This window comes from Pholcus phalangioides, unplaced genomic scaffold (assembly GCF_987345545.1).
Source record: "Pholcus phalangioides strain wild (caught in Gottingen) unplaced genomic scaffold, Ppha-v1.0 ptg000015l_1, whole genome shotgun sequence".
In the NCBI taxonomy this organism is placed as follows: Eukaryota; Metazoa; Arthropoda; class Arachnida; order Araneae; family Pholcidae; genus Pholcus; species Pholcus phalangioides.
Window position 1 is genome coordinate 85,640,784 of NW_028301608.1, and position 16,245 is coordinate 85,657,028.

At 32.1% G+C, this 16,245-nt stretch overlaps 1 protein-coding gene and 2 non-coding genes across 4 annotated transcripts in view; 1 reads left to right on the top strand and 2 right to left on the bottom strand.

The window, feature by feature from the left end:
* The window catches only part of LOC149076910 (putative RNA-binding protein 19), a 47,282-nt gene extending 31,066 nt beyond the window's left edge, over positions 1-16,216 (bottom strand). The window contains exons 1-17 of one of the 2 annotated variants that reach the window (XM_089244627.1): positions 15,803-16,216; positions 13,894-13,961; positions 10,879-11,061; positions 9,474-9,590; positions 7,486-7,548; positions 7,221-7,365; positions 6,907-6,965; positions 6,045-6,134; positions 5,541-5,603; positions 5,268-5,334; positions 4,512-4,583; positions 3,494-3,561; positions 2,348-2,392; positions 1,961-2,036; positions 859-989; positions 700-760; positions 323-374 (exon numbers count right to left, since the gene is read on the bottom strand). In XM_089244627.1, the coding sequence (XP_089100753.1) occupies positions 323-374; positions 700-760; positions 859-989; positions 1,961-2,036; positions 2,348-2,392; positions 3,494-3,561; positions 4,512-4,583; positions 5,268-5,334; positions 5,541-5,603; positions 6,045-6,134; positions 6,907-6,965; positions 7,221-7,365; positions 7,486-7,548; positions 9,474-9,590; positions 10,879-11,061; positions 13,894-13,929 (1,328 nt within the window). In that variant the 5' untranslated portion in view covers positions 13,930-13,961; positions 15,803-16,216. The remainder of the gene's footprint in view (positions 1-322; positions 375-699; positions 761-858; positions 990-1,960; positions 2,037-2,347; positions 2,393-3,493; positions 3,562-4,511; positions 4,584-5,267; positions 5,335-5,540; positions 5,604-6,044; positions 6,135-6,906; positions 6,966-7,220; positions 7,366-7,485; positions 7,549-9,473; positions 9,591-10,878; positions 11,062-13,893; positions 13,962-15,802) is intronic. The other variant, XM_089244628.1, reaches the window with a different exon arrangement.
* TRNAS-AGA (transfer RNA serine (anticodon AGA)) lies at positions 3,825-3,898 on the bottom strand. Its single transcript has one exon. It is a non-coding gene; the product is annotated as a tRNA-Ser (tRNA).
* TRNAS-GGA (transfer RNA serine (anticodon GGA)) lies at positions 4,120-4,193 on the top strand. The gene has a single exon. It is a non-coding gene; the product is annotated as a tRNA-Ser (tRNA).
* Positions 16,217-16,245: the final 29 nt, after the last annotated feature.

The window sequence follows — 16,245 nt, forward strand, 5'->3', positions numbered from 1 at the left end:
CAGGACACTACTTCACAATGATAGATATAAAACTTCTCATCTTTTAACACAAAATTAATATATTCATATACAATGTCAAGAAGAGTGTAGTTTAGCATTTTTCACCTGAACACTTTGTGTTTCATCAGTTTTTCCTCTGCCATCATCGTAAAACAATTTAATTTGTCAAACATAAAAGATATCCACTTACTTACATAAAACATTAGTTAACTAAATTCGATAATAACAAACAATTCTTCAGTCTATTTGCTAAAAAATTTCATAGCAAATGAAGATAAAAGAAATTCATACAATGCTAATATAAAAATAAAAAGGCACTCACTTTCCTCCTAAAGCTTTTAATTTCGCTGCTTTTTTCTGTTTGTATGATAAGTCTAAAATATATTATCGGAAATGCATAAGAAACAAGGGAAAAAAAGACAATCATAAGAATTCTAACATAAAATTTTGAATCAACAAAAAAAAAAAAAAAAAAGCAAAAAAAAAGGTCCATAAAAAGAATAAATTTAAAAATTCAAAATATTGAAGCTAATTCTTACAGGGGGAATAAAGCCATTGCATTACTCTAGTAGCAAAAAAACAACAAAGTTTATTGAGACTTAATTATTTTATATAAAAAATAATATTTCATTAAAAACAATAAAAAAAAAACAAGAAAGAGCAATATATACAATCACTGGAAATATAAACACTACTCACTCTCAATATCAAGAGTTGTCTCTTTCTTAGGTTTAGAGGGTATCAAATGTAGCAAACGACCCTAAAAATAATAATAATAATTAGGAATAGATTGCTTTATGTTGCCCTCAGGTTACAACAAATTCTCTTTATTTGCAAAACATGAATGCACATTCTTACCTGAAAAATTGTCCCATCCAGTTCTGCAAATGCTTTCACTGCATGTTCAGCAAACAAAAAGGACACAAAACCAAAACCTAAGGACTTTTTTGTATATGGATCAATAGGAAGATGTATTTCAGCGAGAGGACCTTAAAGAATAACAAACTACATTTTGAAATACTGTCATTTAATGTTGTTTTCAATACTTAAATTTGTTGTCAACACATCAGCTCCGGACAGGGCTGCAACTAGGGCACTGGACCAGAGAGGAAGCAAATTTCACACTGTAACCTCTCTTTCAATATTACAAGGGGGCACCAAAAGGTGTGCTTGCACCGCCTGACCAAACATCTAGTTGTGGCCCTGGTTCCAGAGGAACACATATATTTAGCTCTCATTTTTACAGGTTTTAAATGGTTTTTAATTATTCTTTTTCCCATGTTAAGAGATCTAAGGCACACACATGTATACCTAACTCAAACTGTCCTGGCAAAGATACACAAACTAATTAATCAAATAATTAAAAAAACATCTTTAAAGGGTATTTTGACATACAATATACACAAATCAATGGAAATTTTTTTTCAATAGTGAGTTTTGGTTCATGTGGGAAGAGGATAAAACTAAAACATTTAACCTAAAATTGTTGCAAAAGAGTTAAAGTAGCTGTATTCCCACACTTGCTTTATATTGCCCATGCTTTAAAGAATAGTGGTAGGCGTAATAAACAAGCATGCACATCGATTTGTCAAATGTGTAATTATTTTATCAGTGAATCTATTGACTTTCATGAATGCTCATACATACATCATACATATCAAATAGAAAGATATCTTCTTAGTCATTAAAAATTAAGGGTGAATCTTATGAGTAATGTCATGAGGTGAAGTGACGCGATTCAATTTGGCGAGAAACAGAAGCATCTATCAACACGATAGTTAATTTTAAATATTTTTCAGAAAATTTCATAAACTTTTGTTATTTTCTCTATAAACTCTTTTATTATTTCTCAAGCAAAAAATAAATAAGTAAATTACAAAGTACAGAAAGAAGTGATAATGAAAAAAATTGATAAAAAATCACTATTTCGATCACAAATTGGCTCATCTAAAGCATTTACCATATTTAGAAAATAATTTTTGCAGTTCTTCTTCTGTGGCATCAAAACACAGATTCCTGATAAATATCCTTCCAGACTGTAAAGTAATAGAATACGTCATAAAAGTATGTGATCAATAATTATATAGATACATGTCATACAAGGACTTTTTCAAGGACTTCATACAAGGACTTTTTCAAGGACTTCATACAAGGACTTTTTCAAGGACTTCATACAAGGACTTCTTTTTCAAAGAAGGAAAGACAAAGCAATAATAATTATCATTTGAAACGTGTTAAAACATTTGTTGTTATAACACATTTCAAATGATAATTATAATTGCTAATTATTGTATACCATAAAAAATTTAATTAAATGTCTTTAGTATAAACTTTTCAGTTTTCTCACCTCTGCTAACATTTCTTGTTCTTCTTTCTTCTTCGCAGCATCATTCTACAGTAAAATGTCTCAGTTACAGCACACATAATTCAGATTTTTTATGACTATAAGCAATTTTTTAAGTTATCGTCATTTGAAAAAATTTTTCTTAACACATTTCAAAGAATAATTCTACCACATAAAAATATAAGTAATGTGTGTGATTAACAAAGTAACTATTTTTTTTACCAGTTTAATATTTAGAACGTGGATAATGTGAATTGCAGCATTATTTGCACTGTACTGATTCAGTTTCGAATGAGTAATATATGCAAAACTGATGAAATTCTTTCCTAATAGTAAAAGAAATAGTAATAAACCGAATTTGATGCAATACAAGTATTTTTCTTCTTTTTTTCTGATTTTGTTTCTGGAGAAGCAACCAACTTCTACTATCAAAGGCTTCTTATTTCTATTGTATTAATTTTTAATTTTGATTGTCTCTTTTGCAAATGAGGAAGGAACTTCATAAAGTTTCAAAATATACCCTGTTGTCACTTCTCCATATATTGGGCTTAATAACTAGCTCATCTTCTATTTATTCCATTGCCCAAAAAGTAATTTCTTACTGCTTCAGTCGCATTAGTCAGTAAAAAAACAATAATGTTAAGCATCAGTAGTTGGTAATATTATACCTTAATTGCATATTTTTTTGCATGCCATCAATCATTACAATTTATTATTATTTTCTTATTATCATTATTATTTTCTTATTATCATTATTATTTTCTTATTATCATTATTATTTTCTTATTATCATTATTATTTTCTTATTATCATTATTATTTTCTTATTATCATTTTCTTATTATCATTATTATTTTCTTTTATTTTTAATTGCAACTGTTTACATAATACAAAATGAATATAATATAGTTTTTTATTCCATCCAAATATGAATTTGACTTTGGAAGCTAATTTTTTTTCTCAAACTTTTGATATGACCTTTCAATATGTTTCTTTTCTGTGAAAACATGAGGGTTGTTATACCAGACTGTATATGCAATTATTTCAAACATCTATTTAGTTCTTTTTATTAGCTTTAATTTTTCCTCATCCTAAGATTAATAATTGTTCAAATAAAGTATTGCATAATAGAATCACAGACACTGCATACCTCATTGTTTTCAGATTTGTCATTACTCTTTTGCTTTTCATGTTTCACAACATCTATTTTGTGACCCTCTAAAAAAATTATTGGCAATAAATGAGCAAAAATTACTGATACATGAATCAAGGACAAATATGAATAGAATTACCAGGGAAAAAGAAACCTTTTCCCTTTATTTTCAGAGAACAATCACATAAAAACATTATAGGGCGCATTAGTGTGATGCCACAACCGGCAGCGCTGATTCCAAAAAAACATGAGCTGAACAAGATTACGAAGGTTTTAACAACTGGAAGGATGTTGCGAAGATATATTTTGGAAAGAGAGAAAATTCAACTGCCCCTGCGGGGAATCGAACCCACGTCCTTTCACTTTCTGGGTGAACGCCCTAGACCACTAGACTACAGAGGCACAGAATTTCTCAATCTTTCCTTGGAGCTCGTGTACACTGAAAGGGACACATCCAGTTGTTAAAACCTTCGTATGATAGCGGAGAGTGACGTCATCATTGTGTAAGTCGCCATCTGGTGGCAACGTCAGCAGTTGTGAGCTTGGCCTTAGTCTGGTCCGGCCGTCCATGTACGGTCCCTTTCAGTGTACACGAGCTCCAAGGAAAGGTTGAGAAATTCTGTGCCTCTGTAGTCTAGTGGTCTAGGGCGTTCACCCGGAAAGTGAAAGGACATGGGTTCGATTCCCCGCAGGGGCAGTTGAATTTTCTCTCTTTCCAAAATATATCTTTGCAACATCCAGTGGTTAAAACCTTCGTATGATAGCGGAGAGTGACGTCATCATTGTGAACAAGATTAGAAAGGAAAAAGTCATAGGATCTAGATGAACCTGTTTAGATTATTTTTCTAAAACAAATAAAACTTGTGAGCTCTTGAAATGAAAACTTCAAACTCTTGTGAACATGCAATGCTAAAAATATAATAATAGTTCCATAGGTGGAGATAGTGATGTCTGAGTGTACCGATTGTGACGTCTGGCCACCACTAATGTGCCCTATTTTATTTTATATACTCACCAAGAAAACTTTTGTGTTTATTCAGGGCTTGTTTCAGTTCTTTTTCACTTCGAAACTTGACGAATGCAATTCCTGCATTGTTAAATAAGTAAATAAATAAATATATATTATTATCAACAGCAAATAAAACGTTGTAAACCAAGCAAAGCTATAAAAAATCTATGCTAAAGACATCATCGTTCACATAAACTGAAGAGCACAGATTGCCTTGTAAATGATTATGTCACTTAGTGATTAAACTTAAAAAAACATGTCAATTATTTCCATTCTAGTTATGTAAAACAATATTCAAAAAATTTAAAGCACAATGCATGGAGCCATGAGAAAATAGCAGTTTTCATTATTTTGGGATACATAAAATAAAACTTGAACATGATATCCAATGTTTTAACAATGCTACCGGTTTATGCCACACTATTTAGTGTCATGGTGATTTAATGCATTTGATGAGGACTAACCAGATTGAGACAGACCTATGGGTTGAAGCTGTTCTGAATGTTTACTCAAACCACAATTTTGCTCCAAACATGTAACAGGAAGTTAATAAACTAACCACAAAGCTTTTTCTTACTTTTTCAGATCACATGCTACCTCAGTCTATCATCATATATATTGACAATTTTAAATAATTAATTGTTACAGCATTCGCACAGTAAAAATTCTATTTATGGAATCAAAATAGCATAATTTTTTTTTTTATCAGCTTTCATTTTATTACTTCAATTGGATAATATGTGGATAAAAAAAAAATTTCACCTCTAATTTTAGGAGGAATTCTGAGACTTTCTATTTTCAGTGGATGAAAAAACTTCTTGATTTCCTTCTGCAAATACATATTTATATAACTTTCAAATAAAAATGAATAGCAAAAAGGTTCTGTTTCATATGAACATTATAAACACAAAATTTTAAAGGTATTAAGAATAAGGATCTGGATATAGGTGCTTAAAACACACATGCCCAATATGAGAATATATAGGTATTAAAAAAAAGAATTCACTGGTGTATAACATTTTCTAGTCAAATTACCTTTTTACAGTTGTATGGAAGATTTCTCAGCTTTACAGTGAATGTATCATCTAAAATCTTTTCCTTAAATTAAAAAAATATTCAAGTAACCACATTTGAAAGAGAAAGTTATTCAAAAAAATTACTAATAAAAAACAGTGAAAGATTATCATTTAGCACAAAAATTTTCAAGAATAACATGCAAGTTTGTCAAGTGACTTTTACTTGTATGATAAATGAAACACTTTCCATGATTTTTACATCATTAGTACCATGATTAGTAAATTAGTACCATGATTAGTAAATTAGTACCATGATTAGTAAATTAGTACCATGATTTATCATCATAAAATAAGCATGAGAAATATTTTTTTTCATTCAAAAGTTCTTATTAAAAAAGCACAACCAAAATTTTAAATACTTTTAACTACATATTTTGTTGGTTTCAATATGAAAGTACTGTGCTATTGAATAATTTCAAATTGTAATTTTAAAACAAATGCAAAGTTATTGATATATGATTACCTTCTTATCGTTTGACTTCTCTTTTTTTTCAGTTTTTGCTTCAGATATTTTACTACTAACTTCAGATGAGGATATCTTACTTTTGAAGTACTAATGAAAATTAAAAAATAGTAATAAATATCACCTTTTTGCCACACTAACATATTTACATTCATTCGCTGTGAAAACAAGATTAAGACACTTTTCCCCTATTTTTTTTTTCTTTTTTTGAAAAACAGAATAATAAAAATTACTCTGTGATAAATTTGGCTGCAAAAAAAATAGGCGAATTTCACATTATGTCAAAGTTAAATTTTAAGATCTAAATCAGTGTGAATTATTTTGAAGAAATCAAAAATACAATAATTTTTATTGGCTTTACAAGTTAAATCATGCGCGTAAAAACACCTTGGAGAAAAATTTTCCCAAGTATTTTAATTTTGAGATTTTCCCCTTCCAAAATATTATGCAATAAACACATTATTTACCAATTTAAACACCCCCCCCCCCCCCAAAAAAAAACAGTTTATCTAAACAATAAAAAATTTTCAAACATTGCAAACCTAATATCTGTATATATAATCAAAATAGATTTTTCTTACATTAAGAAATTTAAGAATTCTCTTCCTTAAACTGAAAAAAATATTGAAGTAAACAAAAATAATTTTTTTTGCATAAAATAAATTTCTAAATTTCTAAATTGAAGTTATTTATAAAATCAAGTGTTTGATGGACTTCTCTGTCCCATCCCATAAATTGTAGTTTACTCATATCTATAGATACCAAAACTGCATATTATACACATGCAAAATGCATGAGAAAACTGAATTACACTAATATTTTAAGGAAAAAAGAGGTTAGTTGAGAAATTCATTCTTCATACTTCTTTGTCAGAGACCGCTTTATTTTTTGCCATGTTCAAACTCTCATCCAGTTCTTCATCTGTAAAGCATAGTTAATTTGTAATGTTGCTATAAAATCAATTACATCTTATGTATGATTACAGTATGTATTATAAGAAAAAATATAATAAATTTGAGCTGAAAAAAAAAGATTAATATTTAACAGAGACAAGAATCCTGTTAATTACAAATACAAGTAATAAGTGAGTTAAAATAATACAAAAAGTGTTCATTTGATAAGTTCATTTCTGAATTCAAAACTTAAAATGTTTTTGAAAGGAATATAATCAAGCACCTGAAGAGGACTCATTTTCTTCTGCGACTTCTTTCCTTTCATCATCTTTGCTTTCAAGATTCACTCCATCATCACCCCACATGGGCTTGGTACTTCGAACTTTATTTACTTCAAGGAACTCTTTAAACTTAGTGTCTTTTAATAGCTTTAGGATTTAAAAAAAACAATAAAAAATACTGTTAATTATATTGAATTTGCTCAAATATTTGGAATAATTAGTTTTAAATAGCAAAAAATTCAGGAAGAAATATATATAATTAGTTACTTCTTCAGGAAATTCCTGTGATTCTTTATTGGCACCATCTTTCTTCTTTTTCTTATCCTTCTGCTGCAAACAAAATTTGTATAATCATCAAAAAATGTACTGTCTCTTATAAAACCGAAATATTTATGTGTTCACTTTACAGCATCATACAGTCTCAACACTGGATTTTATGAAACTCTAATTCATGAACTACACATTTTTATAAACTAATCTTCTGGTCCTAGATAATTCTGCAGCTTATCTAGGACTAATATACTATTCTTCTATATGCCTTTCCCATTCACAAACTTTCGATTTTATGGACTATTTTTCACGCCCGAACGGGTTCATAAAAGCAAGTGTTGATTGCTGCATTTGTTTTGCATTCATAATGATGAACAGTAAAACTTCGATTATCCGGGCTAATGGTAAGGAACATGAACATGGATAGGTTAATCTCAAATGGTTAATCTCAAAACGTGGTTATACTGCCGGAAGTGAAAAAAAAATTAAAATAAAATTGAAAACAAAGACTTATGTATTTTACCTGTTTAAAATTACTATCCAATGTATATATTCATATTATTCATGAGAAAAAATTTAATAAAAATATTATATTTTTTGAAAGATAGCAATGCTACTAATATACAGTACTGGGTTTTCTTGATGACAGAAATACAGTAGAACCTCAATTAACCACACTAATGTTGGGGAATGTGATCATATCTAACCAAAAAACATGACTACCATTTTCCTGTCAACCATTCTGCAGAGTTATAAAATGTACCAAGAGAATGACACAAACAAGGAATAGCGCTGGTCCAGCTGATGAGCTATGTGGTCACATCTGAAGTTATACTATTCTTGCGCCTTATCTTTCAGTTGCAAAAAAAAAATTTTAATATATTTTGACTAACTGTCCGGCATTTCCTGTAATTGGCTGTCTTCACATGGCGATTGCCTCAAGGCAATGTTCGGTTCTTATGCATACATATGGACGCTGCTGTTTCAACGCATTGTACATGGGAGTTCAGCTCTGAGAATGTGAGGGGGGACTGTAAAAGAATGAAGAAATCCCGTTCTTTGACATGGAAATGTGTGTTTTTATTGCAAGCTTCACAAAATTTTCATAACCAATGAAAAAAAAACATGGTAAGAGCTGAACACGAAATTGAAATTTTTGTAGCATGGTTAATCCACTTCCTAGTTAATCCATGCATGGATAATCAAGGTCCTAATCAGGGTTTAAGCTGGATAAAAAATTCCTCTCGCAAAAAAGCGAAAATGGGGGGAAAAGCTTTAGCAAAATGCTACAATGCTAATGTAATGATTGATGGTTGGATGTCTACTTGTTTCGTACCTCCTGTACGCATTTTTGCAAAAATGGCTACTACTACTTCTTTCGCATTCGACGATTTTCTTTCACAGTTTGTGAAAAATACGATCGTAGCTTAAACCCTGGTCCTAATGTATATAATATAAAAATTACGCATAAAGACAAGTTACTGGGTAGCAATTATGACAAAAACCTCAAGGTATACTTATAGCTGCCACTTTTGTTTATTTCTATAAAAGATCATTCCACTATATCTTGAATTTATTTTTTAATAAATTTTAATGAGAAGAGGAAAATTACAATTACTTTACCTGAGAAAGAATGAATAGAGGGAATCATGAGAGAAAAGAATGGAATCTCTTGACATTCTATTAGCCAAGTTTAATTTCACGTTGGAAGGATTGTACCTTATGCAGTGAATTCTGCTTATAACATTCCCTCTAAGAACATATTCCCCACTTAGTATGGCATATTTTTGGTGGTCCTAACTTTTATTAATATTCATAGGCATTTTCCGTTTAAAGTGTTTTCTCACTAACAATGTTTTTTCGTGACCGTTTTTTGAAAAACTTTAAAGATCCACTGTATTCCTTTCAGACTTCATTTTGAATGTGACAAGAATAGCTGAAAACATATACAGCAGATATAATAACAAAATCAATAGCAGACTCACGATTTCATTTTCATCTTTTGACTCTATCAACTTTGGCTCTGAAATCTGTTTTTCTCTAGAATGCTTGCTCCAAGCCTTGGGTTTGTTCGAATCTCCCAGGTTAGTGCAGACCTCTACCTGCAAATAATTTTGGATCCATTACAATTTAATCATTCCATTCCATACAATAAACTTGGCAATAAATATTCATACAATAGAGGGAATTGAACTCAGTTGAAGATTTTTTGTTTTTCCCTTTAACTGTGGTAGCCATGACCTCAAGTCCGACAAGCACAAAAAAATGTATTGCAGATTAAAAAATAATAATAATAGAACTCTAATAAAAGTAAGTTTATCTCTTGCTCCTCAATTTCACTCTGCCAAAAGCTCTGATCGGCTTCAGCAGATCAGATCTGAGCAAGATAATAGATTATTTCGATCCATGACCATAGTGAAGGTACACAGTGGGCACAATCCCGCCAGGTCATCGCGAATTTTACTAAAAGCCAGAATCAAATTTTCTCAATGAAAATATATCTGTGCCCACAACTCTCTATGGTTTTCTTCCTCTTTTCTTTTCTTTTTTTATTTCTTCAGCTACTTTCAAACAGATTCAATTCAAACTCCATCAGGTCATTATTAGTTTGCTGACGAGCAAACTAATTATTTTACCCTGATTCCTTCTTGTCAGTTTCAATGAGCTATATCTGAATTTCTTGCTTCTAAATTCAACTCATTTGCCACATTCAATAATGCCCTCAAATTTAGTCTCTAGAGGTCTTTAAAATCCTCAAAAGATCTTTTGAATACTTTTCCCAAATACTTTTTATACACTGTTCCATGGGTGCATGATACACATAAAAGCGTATAAAAAGGAAGGGGATAAGCAGACCAAGCACTGCCAAAATGCCAAAAAGATCTATCTGGCACATGGAAGGTGGTCATAAAAAAAATATTAATCAGAAATTTAAAAAACAGCACTTTGTCGCTACATGGAAAATCGCCATCTAGCTTACAAGCAGTGCCTTCTTAACACATGGGCCCACTCGGCACAGCCTGGGTGCCTCAAGAGAAGAGGGGCACAAAAATGAGATAAAGTTGAAATTTTTAATGAGCATACATGTAAATTTGCCAGGTATGGCCTCGGAAAAATCACTTGGCCAGGGGGCCCACGGTGCGATTAAGATGGCCGTGCCCACAAACTGTAAAGGTTATGCACTCCAGACAAAGACCATCCAACTTTGATTTTTACTTAAGCATCTGTTTGTTCCAAACATACATAAACTCAACGCAGCTTGTTACAAACACTAATATATCATACTCCATCCCACCTCCAGGAAGTATAAATAGGATTACACCTAAAAACACACAAAAAACATTTTCTTTGACAATCAATTTGCATATAAGAATTTGTATATAAGAATACTTGTATTTTCGATGCATTTACAAATGTCCCATGAAAATACTCCTTCGCAGTTCTGGCCTCTTCATCAGTTTTGTAGCCCACAAAAGCAAACTGTCTAAATTTTCCATCTTTTGTGTATTTCAACTGCAGATCAGTGATACAGCCTTTGGTGGAAAATATCTCTTGTAGTTTATTAGATGTTATCTAGAAAAAAAAATTGAAAGATCAAAAAGAAAAATTATTTTTATACGAACATATTTTTTTTTAAATAAAATTTTATTAGTGTGTATAAACTCATTTGATATGCAAAAAAATTCATTTTTTACATTATTTTTTTGGACAATCTAAGGACGTTTCATTCCTATTTACCTTGAATTAACAAGACGGTACCCTATTACCATCACTAGTAACTTTTTTTTCAAGAACAACAATGATTTCATGTGCTCTTTAGTGAGCCAGCAGACTTGCAAACACAATAATTAATACACCGGCGGATGCTGATTTTATAGATAGATGATAGCACTAACACATGCCTCATATATTATAAATACATTAAGGGCAAGGCTTGATAAATACCAGGTACATTAAGGGCAAAAACCATGTTGGCACCTAAAATGTTCTATGTGTGGTTACAAAAGTAGTTCCTGGGGAAAACATGAATTTTTCAAACTTTATATCAGTATGAAAGAGAGTCAATAAGCCACAGAAAAGAAGAAACTTATTTTGGATGATTTTCCTCGGAGACTGAGGGGAAGGGGGTAAAAATTTTTGGGTCCTAAAAGATCTAGCTAACACCTAAATTGTTTTTCAATTCAGCTGCTTTAATTAAGTGCTATAAGGTCTAATTAATGACTACATATTCATACAACACTTCACGGGATACACCAATTCTTGAGAAATTTCTCAGATGAGTTGAAAGTTGTTTTAAAAAAGCCTACTGTGATAGCCATTTTATATGCAGAGGAACTTCTGTTAACGAGTTCAATCTTTTCTGACAACATGTTCATTATCAGAATCACTCATATATTGAATCAAACTTTCCCATAGGTAATAATGAAAACTCATATAATTTGTTCCACAATTATTTATTCACATAAAAATTACTAATAAAACAGCATACAATCAATAATACAATAAAATATAATAACACCATAAATAAACATATTATATGATAATGTTCACAAATTAACTTCTCTAAACCATAAGACTATCATTTAGGACAATTTACAGACTCATTTTTTTTTTACAAACTTGTTCTTTTTGTATGACTTTGAAAAAAAAACCTATCAATGACACTTGCTTTTGCCACCTCCTTTACGATTTCTTGGAAATGAGAAATTGTATTGTCATCGGTCGCATTCATTGCTAGCTTTGCTTGATTGGTTCTTCTCTACAAATTTTTTTTTTTTTTTTGCACAGATTCCCACATTCTATACATCTCTCTAATCCAGGTTTTCCCAAAGTGTGCAATATCGTCCCTCCCTCCCCAGAAGGCAATGGCATGGTCCAGAAGGGCGGTCGAACTTTAGATTTAGTGTAAGATCCTATGGGTTTTCTTGAAGGGGGGAGATGAGAAGAAAAAATTTTTGAAGGAGGGGACGATGGAACGAAAAGTTTGGGAAACTATGCTCTAATCTCATTTGAAATGAGGGACTTCTACTCACTTCTCTCTCCCTTAGACAAGATACCCACCAGAAGCTCTTGCTGTTGCATGCAAAGGAGATCCATCAGTTCATCTACAGGTGATACTCCTGGCCATGTTCTACTACCAGTTCTTGAATACTATCCTCATACAATAGAGGGAATTGAACTCAGTTGAAGGTTTTTGTTTTTCCCTTTAACTGTGGCAACCATGACCCCAAGCTTGACAAGCACAAACGAACGCATTGCAGATTAAATAATAATAATAAAACTCTAATAAAAGTAAGTTTATCTCCTGCTCCCTAATTTCACTCTACCACAAGCTCTGATCGGCTTCAACAGATCAGATCTGAGCAAGATAATAGATTATTTCGATTCATGACCATAGTGAAAGTACACAATGGGCACAAAAATTCTTTATGGGGTCAGAGGTTCACGCAAAGATTCTTACACCATACTGGTTACCTTAACCCCTTGACAATGTCGCCAGAGTCCAGTTCGGACAACTCAAAAGTGCAGTATTTGAGATGTCTAAACTCAGTTTGGGAAGAAAAATTTGTGTTTTAATTCTGTGAAGCCTGAACTGGGTTTGTTTTATTTTTTGGATGGGTATTTAATACCTAATTCACTAACTTCATATATGGTGTATGGTGATAGTGGTTCTATATTTTTCCATTTCGGCAGAGGATAAAGTAAGTGGTCAGCTATAAAGGCCCGCATTGGCAATGGGTGTTTTGCATAGTTAGTCTGATTTTTTTAATTCCTTGTTACTTTTTACAAATTATATAGAAAATTGTTTCTCTTTTTGGTTCTTTTGCAATATCTGATTGTTGTATTGAATTTAGCATCAATTTATAATATATTTAGCTTCAAAATGTGGTTTATTTAGCTGTAATTGAATAAAATATGACTGTAATCCATTAATTTTTTATGTGCATGTCAAAATAGTAAATATAATATAATTATTACATTTAATACGTCTTTTTTTTTTACAAAAAACAATCTTTTTAACCTTTATATTAAGAGAAACAACAATATTAAACAGGGGGAAAAAAATCCCATTTTAGATGAATTTTTCTGAAGTATATGACACTGTCAAGGGGTGAGAATGTCTGAACAATTATTAATGAAGATCTGCACGAAGCATAGGTGTCAACTTGCATCCCTGGACCTCAATATTTTCCAAAATTTTCATAACATGTCTAGAAAGACTGGGATTGAGCTCCTCTCCTGAAAAAATACTTTTGAGCCCTCCAGATATTTCCAACAGTCTTAGGCCAATGGACTCCCCGCTAGCAGAATTCATAAATTTATCACATGCAAATTCAACAAAACTATAAAAATCTAATCAAACAATCACAAATAAAATAAAGTTGCATAGCTTTTCTCTCTTACTTTCTTGGGTAGATTTTTCACTATGATTCTTGACATGGTTATAAAACTGGGATTTCACGAGGCATACACTTAGGAAAAAACATGAAATATATTGAATGAACATGAGAAAAGATCAAAACGCTTAAACCACAAAGGGTTAAGAAACTAATAAACAGCAAACTTCTTTTATATATACACAGTCAGATCTTCATATAACAAGCAAGACAGATTTGTTGTTATGTAATTCTGCTGGCAGAATACCTTTAAAGAGACATTACATAGGTTGAGCAATTAACCCTACAATGTCAACTAAAATGAAAACTGATAAAAAAAACCACTTGTTAACTGCCTATACATCTATGTTTCTGAGACAGAGTTAGTATGGGGTTAATAGACTTCTAGGGTTAATAATGATGAATGTTATATCAAGGTCTGACAGAGAATTAAAGGTATGGCAGAGAAATTAAAGTGATGAGTATAATGACACAGTTATAATAATAAAATATCAAATGCCAAGATGTCAATGAAAACATATCCTGCCATTTGTTCATCACATTACACACTTTTCATAAATATGTTGAAACGCTAATATAACAATACTCAAGGAACCAGAGAAACATATTGCTATATAAAGGAGTTAAGCTGGATTTTTCTAAGAGCAGATTTTCTACATCTAATGCAATGTGAATGGCGCATCGCAAAACGCCGTCCATTCACCAATAGGAAAGCAATATGATTGTTCTTCTACAGAGTGCAATATGCCTCATGCCTGTACATTACGTCAAGAGTGCTTGGCAACTTACAGCTGAGAAAAAGTCGCAAAGTCATGGCAGACCATACTGCATCTGTTCCTCTTTCCCTTCCCTTCAGACCGGAGTATGCTGGCGAAAGAACAGCTGGTGCAAACCACTAGGAAAACACAAATGTGTAGCGCGATAAAGTTACATGTTTCTGTCAATGCAAAATAGTCCTATTCGGTTCATGCCAAGCAACAAAAACCTGCTCCAAGGAAAACCCGGCTTTATTGTTATAGATAGAATAGTGTATCAAGTAATATCATTATTTAGGTGATCATCATGGCTATAAGATTCTGTAAGCGAGATTGCACCAAATATATAGCAATATTTAGTCCCCAACTGATTGCCTTGGACCTATAGCTCTTTCAAAGGTTTTCACTGCAGACAATAATGTTTTTCAAGCCATCATGTGTTTTTAAACTCTCGTGATGACTCACATGCTTGCACACTATTGCTCCCTGCACGGTTGCTCCCTGAACTCACTCATTCTCCAGGTAAATGTAGATTTATGATTTATATCATGCATGCTCAACCCATGGGCCAAATGTGATCCTCTGAGTTATCTTATGTGGCCCATGACCTCAACCCAATTTTGCAAAAATGAACTAAGCAACACATATTTAGATCACTGAAGTGAGTAACCGACGGCACATTCTAACTTCAATATTCTCATTCCTCAATTTTTCCATCCCCCTCCGAACCTTCTACCCTGGGCTATATCTTGCTTAGCTCCTCCTCTGTAAACAGGGCCGCAACTAGGGGGGGAAATGCGGGTGTGGTGTCCCGGCACTGGTCAAAGGTGAAGTTGACTGATCTAATGTATATATGCATATATGAATTGACATCATCGAAATCAGACTTCCAAGTCTATCTCCACCTATGCAGGTGGGGGCGCCAAAGTCACCCCCTTAACTGCGCCTTCTACATTACACGGGGGCGCTGTATTGCGTGCTTGTCCCGGATGACAAAGTGTCTAGTTGCGGCCCTGCCCGTAAATGTATGGATGCAAAGATGCGATTAATCATTAAACAAATGGATAAATAACGAGTCCACCGACATTAGAATATGTATAGCTTCAACTCTTCCATCAAATGCACTCATTAACAGATTCATAAAGAGGAAAATATACTCACATAGATAACACTCAAAACAAAAAATTATAACATGATTGTTAATGTTTATGGACGTGAAGTAAATGGCCGAATTTTAATGTTTATTGGTATGAGAGCTTTTTAGTAACACGTGCCACTGTTTACAAATTTAATAAAACGATTAAGATATTAAATAACGATTAATCCAGTGAATATCATAAAAAAAATTTCTCCTAATCCCGTGGAAAAATTATTCATCTCACAAAAGAAAATGAAATGATCATAAAATATTCGAAAAATTAGAAAAAATATACTAAAAGTATTTTAAAATGAGTTTTCATTTGAGCGAATCAAATTCTAGTTTCAAAATTTCAACATGTCATTGTTGTAAGTTTGCCCTAACGTGATTGAGCAGTCGCTCGGCCGCGAGGTGTGATACATTTCAAAATCACGGATGATATCGAGTGCCAAAAAGGCGCGTCCCT